Source organism: Dendrobium catenatum, unplaced genomic scaffold, assembly GCF_001605985.2.
Source record: "Dendrobium catenatum unplaced genomic scaffold, ASM160598v2 fragScaff_scaffold_123, whole genome shotgun sequence".
In the NCBI taxonomy this organism is placed as follows: domain Eukaryota; kingdom Viridiplantae; phylum Streptophyta; class Magnoliopsida; order Asparagales; family Orchidaceae; genus Dendrobium; species Dendrobium catenatum.
Genome location: NW_021318585.1, coordinates 1,247,932 through 1,256,842, shown reverse-complemented (window position 1 = coordinate 1,256,842; position 8,911 = coordinate 1,247,932). Strand labels below are relative to the sequence as shown.

Genomic DNA, 8,911 nt, shown 5'->3' with positions numbered 1-8,911 from the left:
TAGAATTATCAAGGGCTATCCTAGATAACTTAAGTAAATAAAGGACACACACTACATAATATGATCTAAATAGAATTTATGTCGAACTAGGTAGACTAATTCTAAGCAAATGTTTTGTTAGGTTAGTCCTTGATTGGGTTCTAATTAAGCAAGCTCTATGGTAATTTATAATTCCTAGTGTCAAACTACTTCTAACCAAGGTTAATCGTAGGTTTGTGTACACCTAAATCTATCTCAATCTAAGTGACAACAATAAGAATCCATTCTAGTTAGGTTTTAGTCCATTAAGACAAGAAAAGAGCTAAGAGTTATTAGAGCTAAACATCTCCAACTTAAGGGTAATCCATCTTATAAGATTTAGAAATGCTTAAATGCATCAAGAGGAGAGACATAGGGATATAGATTAGGCTAAGTTTGTTGATGATGTAGCCAAGCCAACCTCGTCCCAAAAAATGGCATAAACAAATGCATTAAGATAAAATAAAAATGATTTTAAAAAAAGTTACAATTTAGACCTGTCAATATTGGACCCGACCCAAAAATTTCGGGTTTGGGTTGACCCGAAGCGGGTTGGGTTCGAGTTCTGAAAACCGACCCTTTTGAAAAACCGGGTCGGGTTCGGGTTGACCCGGGAATAACCCAAAATGACCCGGAATGCACATAAATACGTCTGCCCGCTTCCCGGTTGCCCCGCCTGCCCTACTCCAGCCTGCCCGCCTGCCCGACCGCGTCACGTCGCGGTGCATCCCGAGGCTGCCTCGCATCGCGTCCCGAGGCCATGTCGGGTCGTGTCCACGCCATTTTCGAGCCAGTTCAGCGCCGCGTCCGGTGTCCGCGGCAGTCTCGCGTCGCTTTCGGGGTCGGGAGTCCAGCGGTTCTGCGCCGCTTCCTGCGTCTAGCGTCCGCGTCCAGTGATTCCGCGCCGCGTACGGCATCCGCGTCCAGTGGTTTCGCGCCGCTTCCGCTTCAGGCGTACGTGGGTCGGATTGACCCGAACCCGAAGCTGGTCGGGTTCGGGTCCAGAAAATCAACCCGTTTGCAAAAATGGGTCGGGTCGACCCGAACCCGAATAGTGCCGGGTCAGTTTCGGGTTCGACCCGAACCCGACTCGTAACCCGAAATTGACAGTTCTTTACATATAACTTTCAGAAAAATTTAACAAACTTTAGGGATGATGTGAAATTAGCCCCTCTTTAACATTTCCATTAGGTAAAGCAAAACTAAAGAAAACAAGCGAGATATAGTGTAATTGTTTAAGGAATGAACCTCACTAAATTAATTGTTAAAGAAAAAACTCACCATGAATAAAAAATTAGATATATGTAGGTAACTCCATGAATTTGCAAGTGGAGATGATTTCAATTTTTAAACTATAAAACTTTACAATGAATGTCATTAGCGGCTACTTGTACCATTGAAGAGCAACTATCAAATGCTTCAAAATTTTTATCTAAAATAGTTAAGTAATTTCTTTTGATTTCCATAGAAGCTCTAATTACAAAAGTTGACAAAAAAAAAAAAAAAAAAAAAAAAGAAAAAAAAAAAAAAAAAAAAAAAAAGTAGATTTTGGTTAATTTTAATATAATACTTAAAAGAAAAAATTTTAATTATTAAGTATTCAGCTTTTTTTTGTCTAAAAAAGAAAATCACATTCCCTTCTTATAAAGTAACTAGAGCTAAAATATGCATATCAGTATTATGATTTAAAGAAGCCTTAGAATTCCTTTTATGCTACCTTCAACATCGACTTCAATAGGTTTAACAACTAGGGTAATTGTATCAACTTTATGAGTATCAAGGATCTCATGTTGCGAGTCTCCAACATCAACTTTCTTAAGAATGATTAAATTTTCTTCTTCCATAGTAATTGGAACCTTCTTAGAAAAAATCTCTCATACTTTAATTGATCAACAAAATACTCTAGGCGATGCATTTTCTCAAGAAGTTCACTTTGTATGGGCTCATATACAAGAGCTACAAGTCCTTCATGGAAGTTAGGATTTGATAACAAGTAGACATTTATGGCTCTTGGAGCTAACTTTGCCTCAAAGTTGACCACGTATTAGGATTTACCAAAATCTTCTTCCTAGCATATCTTATCATAACATTGTCGAATTGGGATAAAAAAGATGTATCATTCTTACCTTTGTTCGGAACAAATGGTTGATTCTCCTCAACATCTATTGTTTCGATATTTGGAGGAAGGTTCGTCGAAGTTGCATGATCCATAGGAACATTCAGCAAAGTTGTATGGTCAATATGAACCTAAGAATTATTAACCTCCATATTCGTTTCACCTGGTTCCAATTTTTTGTCAAGAGAGGAGAACTTATAAGTGTTGAATATTTTCTATCTCCTTCATCTCTTATTGAACTTTTAACTTTCTTTCATTTCCTTAGTAATTGAAAAGACTTATAAAGCAAAGCTAAGGAGGACAAATAGGCACAAAAAACTTCATAAGTCTTTTTGGCTTATATTAACATATTTCTATTGATGCTATGCGTGATAGAGGCAAACCTACATAATCTATCATAATTTATGAGTAAACTCAATTAAATAGATTTAAATATTTTTCATTCTCTAATTGTTTTGTGAATACTTTCAAAGAAATAAGAGAATCATTGAAATAAATATAAATTGAAATATCTCTTAGACTATGTTTACTTTATTACACTGATCAATATGAAAAAGATTTAGAGATATTTGATCCTTGGGAAGACTTTTGATAAATACTAGAAGATTTAGAGCTCTTAGATTGTGTTTACTTGGTTACTAGTCATGTTTTCCCTTATTTCGTAGTCATCTTTGTCAGTAGTTTTACAAAAGGGACAATTTTGAATCCAACACATGCACTTCAGATAAATATAAATTTACTAGCATTTAAAAATGGTTAAAGAGTTTTTGAATCATGAAAACTTTGAACATCACATAAGCTATCCACATTATAGAAGTTAACTATTTTATTATTACTCAGACAATAAAATAGGACATGTAAAACAAAAAATTTAACGTGCACATGTGTACAATAAATAAAAGACTTTGGAGAAAGCAACTATGAAGATTTAAACAAACTCAACTATTTAATAGGCGGGCAACCTTCAATTACCACTCCAGGAGCTGTTGGATAAGTAGCAAGTGGGAAATAAATTATCTGCAACACCTCCCCACCAATCTATCCCCACCAATCTATCCCATTGATATTATTAAAATGCAAAGCAAAGAAGATGAATATTCCCATGAAAGCTACCCTGGCATCTAAAGCTGCTGACATTACATAGGTGTACCTTGCCCACCACTCTTTATATCTTTTATAAATATAATAATTGAAGAAAATCAAACTCGATTTGACTCGAATTGGGCTGACTCAAGTTCAATGCGGCTTGACTATGCTAATTCAACAAAAATCAAACTCAGATTGATGTCGATTCGAATTGAATTGAGATCGATGAGGCTCGATCAACTCGATCGAATGTGACCAAAGGAAAATCAAAATAAAAACGAGGCCAACAATTAGGATTTACCAAAAGCTTCTTCTTACATTGTCTTATCATAATATTGTCGGATTGGCATAAAAAAGATTTATCATTCTTACCTTTGTTCGGAACAAATGGTGATTCTCCTCAACATCTATTGTTTCAATATTAGGAGGAAGGTTCATCGAAGTTGCATGATCCATAGGAACATTCAGCAAAGGTGTATGGTCAATATGAACAGACGACTTATTAACCTCCGTATTTGTTTCACCTGGTTCCAATTTATTGTCAGGAGAGGAGAGTTTATAAGTGTTGAATATTTTCTATCTCCTTCATCACTTATTGAACTTTAACTTTCTTTCATTTCCTTAGTAATTGAAAGGACTTATATTGCTTAAATGTAGTATTTTCTATAGTTTTGTGCCTTCCCACCAACGTGTGAATATATAGGCGGTCAGACGGTGAGCTTAACACTTCGAATTATTTGCAGTAGTCATGTACTGATCCATGGCACTCTACATTCTCTTTTTCTCGTGTTTGCTCTTATTTCTTAGCCATTTTTGTCAGTGGTTTTACAAAGGAACAATTTTGAATCCAACACATGCACTTAGGATAAACATGAAATTACTAGCATTTAAAAATGGTTTAAGAGTTTTGAATCATGAAAACTTTTAAGATCACATCAGCTATTCACATTATAGAAATTACGTTAAGTATTTTATTATTATCCAGGCAATAAAATAGGACATGTAAAACAAAAAGTGTAATGTACACAATAACTGAGAGGCTTTAGAGAAAACAGCTCTGAAGATTTTAACAAACTCAGCTACTTAACAGTCGGACAACCTTTAATTATCACTTGAGGAGCTGTTGGACAGCTAGCAAGAGGGCAATAATCATCTGCAACACCTCCCCACCAATCTATTCCACTGATATTATTAAATTGCAAAGCAAAGAAGATGAATATTCCCATGAAAGCTACCCCGGCATCTAAAGCTGCTGACATTACATAGGTGTGCCTTGCCCACCACTCTTTATACCTTTTATAAATATAATAATTGAAGAAAATGCCCACTGTTCCCCACATGATATAGTTCACAGAGTGTGCAGGAAAAAGCCCACCTCCTGCTATGATCAGGGGGATGTGGATGCATCTAAGCAATTTGTTCCTGGGGAAGACTTTTGATAGATACCAGAAGGGAATGGGTAACAATAAACCTATTAAGAAGAAGAAGTTCAGAGCTGAATAGTTCCCAAGTTTGTCAAATGTTCTCATTGGGCCAACGAGCCCCCAAATTATGGATGCGTTATAGAATACATCATCATTGGGGCAAGTCCATAGACTCCCTTGAGAAAGATTTTCTGGATCGCATTTATGCTTTATTGTGTTGAGAAGGAACGATGTTATTGTGAAGTTAACAAAAGATGCTATCATAGTACCTGTCAACTATCATTTTAACAAAAAAAATTGCATATAAAATTATGTTCTTGAACCTTGAGCTAAAGAAAATTAAGTTTTGATGTACACCATACAGGTAAAATATATTTATCACATTTCATTGTTTACATTCAGCTTGTTAATTAATGTATAAGTTTTCTTTAAAGTCATAGAATATATATATATATATATATATCGCCACATATATAATATTTACATAAATATAAATGTATAAGTATTATTATACACAATATATATACATATAAAAACTCATATACACATAAACATTGATCCCCGTCCCAAACCCACACACAAACAGAAGAAACATTTAGTCGAATATGATTCAAGCTTTATTTCTATTTAGCTCGTTATATAAAAAAGCAAATAAACTGAAATATAATTTGTATTTTTAAATACAAAAGCTGCAGGAACATTTGCTAGCCTTATGCTTTTTCATTATTCGTAGAAAACTATGTTAATGAAGTTAATAATTGAAGATAAAATATGGCTAGATTTTCTATTTACCTATTTTCTGTGGATTGCTATCTTATAAAAATAATAATTTATTCATTTTAGCAGTAATAATGTTTTTGGACCAGTATTCCTTTAGCTTTAAGAAGTTACCTGTACAATGAACATGGACTTCGGGGGGATTTTCATGTAATGTCCGAGGTTTAAATCTCTAAGAAGTGTAAAAGCCTGGTTCATGCTTGCAGTTCCATATGTTTTATATGTCATATTTGCTATAGGATTTCCTGGTAATATTAGACCAAAAATGTACTCTGTAATGACATTCAGACCCTACATATAAGAAGAAAAGTAAATCTTCTACACAATAAATTCAATAAGAAAATATTCTTAAGAGTTATAACTATAACCTTTCCATTATATTTTTATATATTCTTTCTTTCTCTCCTTAATTGATTAATTTGTTTGTTAAATAATATTATATGGAGTATTACCTGACCTGTAGTTGCCATGATCACTCCAAAAGGTAATGTGAAAAGTAGAGCTATGATGAAGATGAATAATAACCCCCACCATGGAACCTGCAGGTGCCTTCCAAACCCTATACAAGTAAAAATGGAGAGTCCAATGACCGTAACTAAGAGAACGTAGAACCACCATTGAGGCACAGGCTCATAATTTCTTTTCATCAATCTTGCATGAACATCCATCTTTTCCTTATCACATTCTTTAGTATCTTTCCACATCTTCAAAATATTCCTGATACATTTAACAATAGATATAAAGTTATATATGCATCTTAACATATAGACTAAGGCTTCGTTTGGGACAGCTTTTTTACTGCTTTCTAAAACGGAGTTTTAGTACAAAATTTTTTATTTTTGTATTAAAACTCCGTTTTAGAAAGCAACAAAAAAGACGTCCCAAAAGAAGCCTAAATGTCAACGGAAGTTAGATAGGTTTAGTTTTCTTTAAACATACTTTCCATCATGGAGAGCAACATGAATGATTGAGGCCGTCATATATGCAAAGCTCGTGCCATAGGCCAATAAAAAGTTAATACTTATGTTTATTTTGCTGTAACTTTCCGCTTCTTCCAGATTTAAAGTGAAAGTCTTGTTATTTATGATCCTAGTAGTGTTGTAGCTATGACCAGTGTAATCAAAGATATCGTAGGATATGATAGGGAATCGTTTGACATTGTAAGCATTAGTCCAATAGCAAATTGGGATTAACACATAAATCCCTATGAAAAAGCCTAACATTATGTTGAAGATTGCTGATGCAGGTGTGGCCAATGGGCTTCCCCAAATATTGGTGACTGTGGACCAGTCAATTCCGAAGGATCCAACTCCAAGACCTTTCAATCCAGATCCAATTTGTTGCATGGTGATTGATTTCTTGAAGATTAAGCATAAGACAGAAATGGTGGAAATTGCAGGGAAAATGAAGCCTGGGATGGTATAGTATGCAAAGCTTGTGATGAAGACCACTATGAAGAACTGAAATCTTGTTATGGTTCCCTTCTTTCTCTTCTCCTTCTGATGGAGAGCCCTAAAAAAGTGATGATTTGAGCAATTAGTAAGATATTTTGTATGATAATCTTAATGAAGAAATTTGTAAACATAGAACTCTATTTCAAAATTCTAAGAAATAGTACTTGTAAAGTGAAACTTGAATAAGGTTTTCTGGCCACCACATATATGGATTATCAACCAGGATCTTTCTATAAATGCCAGCCCAACCGAAGCCAAGTAACTGCCAGTTTTAAGTCCAAACTTGCATTTGTTATTTAAGAGAGAAAATAAAAATTTGTCAGAATATCTAAAGCCAAGCAATGTGCCTTTGATTTCACATGTTACATTTTATTAAATTATAATTAAATAATAAAATAATACAACTAAATTATTTAAAAATACACTAAACATTAGACATTCATAAATATAATCATGAGAGAACAAATATTGTGAATGTCTAATAGTTTAGCAATATTATCTAATAACTTAGTTATATTTTATTAAGGCATAAGACATGAAGAAACATGTGAGATCAATGACAGATGTAATAAAAATTGTTTATGCCGATAAATAACCAAATGTCTCCAGTAAAGCTGGATTAATAACCAAATCAAAACCTCTTTTTTTTTTTTTTTTTTTGGAACTTCAAAAAAGTATTTCTGATGTAAAATTTCTTCCTCACCTGCGAGGTTTGTACCAACAAAAAGGCAGCTATGGGATTGATCTTAGTATGATAGAACGCCTTGACTACAATTACTACATGCATTGCAAAGAGATCTCCCGCACCGGCACTCGCGAATATGGTGATTAGACAAAGTTCCTTCATCGAAAAAGGCCCCGGATTCAGCGAGAATGACCAGTTTGTGAAGGGAAATTTTATTTCTTTCTTTGGAAGTGTTGCTGCGAGAAATCTTCCTATTGGAAGTGCAATGATTTGTATGCAGACTGATCCAATGCTTAGTTGTTCTGTTCTGTAATAAAAGAACGTATTTACAAAGGAGAGAAGCACACATGACATCACACCAATCAGCCAAGTGCGAAACGTTAGTGCTGTGATATTCGGGTTGTCTGTAGGATCCACCGTTAGCCTCACTTCTTCAATTGGATGATCATTCTCCTCAACTGCAAATGGTTCAATTCATCAGTTAAGTTGATTTTCACAGGACAATAATTTAACTTCTTTATAAGCTGATTTTTGAAATTTCAGGTTTTGTTTGGGAAGACTTTCTTTTGGCTTCTTAAAGTAATTTTTTAGTAAAAAAATATTTTTTTTACTAAAAAATTATTTTAAGAAACAGTAAAAAAACGTCTCAAACTAAACAATCCTTTGTTGACCTGCATGCTATACCCAAAGGAAACAAAAAAAAAAAAAAAAAGAGAAGCTCAAAATCATACCTTGTCCATCGGATCCACAAATCCTGCGGAAATCACGTCAATTCGGCGCCGTTTGTGATCAAATTCCACTGAAATCCTGTAGATCAGCGCCGCTCTAGTCGCTTCTCCGCAAAATCTGCTCAAATCGTGCGACCGTTGTTCAAAACAACGCTACACCTCGTCGTTAAATAGGAGAGGATGAGACCTCCATTCGGCTGCTCTCGGCTTTCCCACGCAACCACTCTCGCAGCTTCCCAAGTCCCGACGTTCCCCCCTAGCTGTCCCGACCTCGTCGACCTCCAGGCGACCCAGATCCACGTAGCCGAAGCCTCATCCGACTCCTGTAGTTGGACCTTGCGATTGGCATCTGAGACCAAGCCAACTTCTCCACTGCCAAAACCTCCCATTCCCTAAGCCGACCTCTCCTCCGAACTCCACCTCCGTCTGTGCCGACAACAAGCCGAGAGAGAGAGAGAGAGAGAGAGAGAGAGAGAGGTGGCATTTCCCTTACCTTAGCCGCACTCCACAGCACCCGCCCTGCCGACACCCTCTCATAGCCGAACCGAGCAGCCCTTTAATCCCCAAGCTCACTATCTCAACTCACTCCAAAACTCAGTCTCACCTCAGCCGAACTCAATCCC

General features: G+C 35.6%; 1 protein-coding gene across 7 annotated transcripts in view; it reads right to left on the bottom strand.

The window, feature by feature from the left end:
- Positions 1-4,117: 4,117 nt before the first annotated feature.
- The window catches only part of LOC110098435 (oligopeptide transporter 1), a 9,255-nt gene continuing 4,461 nt past the window's right edge, over positions 4,118-8,911 (bottom strand). Inside the window, exons 1-7 of one of the 7 annotated variants that reach the window (XM_020825273.2) lie at positions 8,292-8,775; positions 7,579-8,018; positions 7,040-7,137; positions 6,361-6,933; positions 5,874-6,138; positions 5,536-5,712; positions 4,118-4,920 (exon numbers count right to left, since the gene is read on the bottom strand). In XM_020825273.2, coding sequence (XP_020680932.1) covers positions 4,300-4,920; positions 5,536-5,712; positions 5,874-6,138; positions 6,361-6,933; positions 7,040-7,137; positions 7,579-7,914 — 2,070 coding nt within the window. In that variant the 5' untranslated portion in view covers positions 7,915-8,018; positions 8,292-8,775 and the 3' untranslated portion in view covers positions 4,118-4,299. Of the gene's footprint in view, positions 4,921-5,535; positions 5,713-5,873; positions 6,139-6,360; positions 6,934-7,039; positions 7,138-7,578; positions 8,019-8,291; positions 8,776-8,911 lie in introns of those variants that run through there. The other 6 variants (XM_028698156.1, XM_020825271.2, XM_028698171.1 and 3 more) reach the window with 6 other exon arrangements.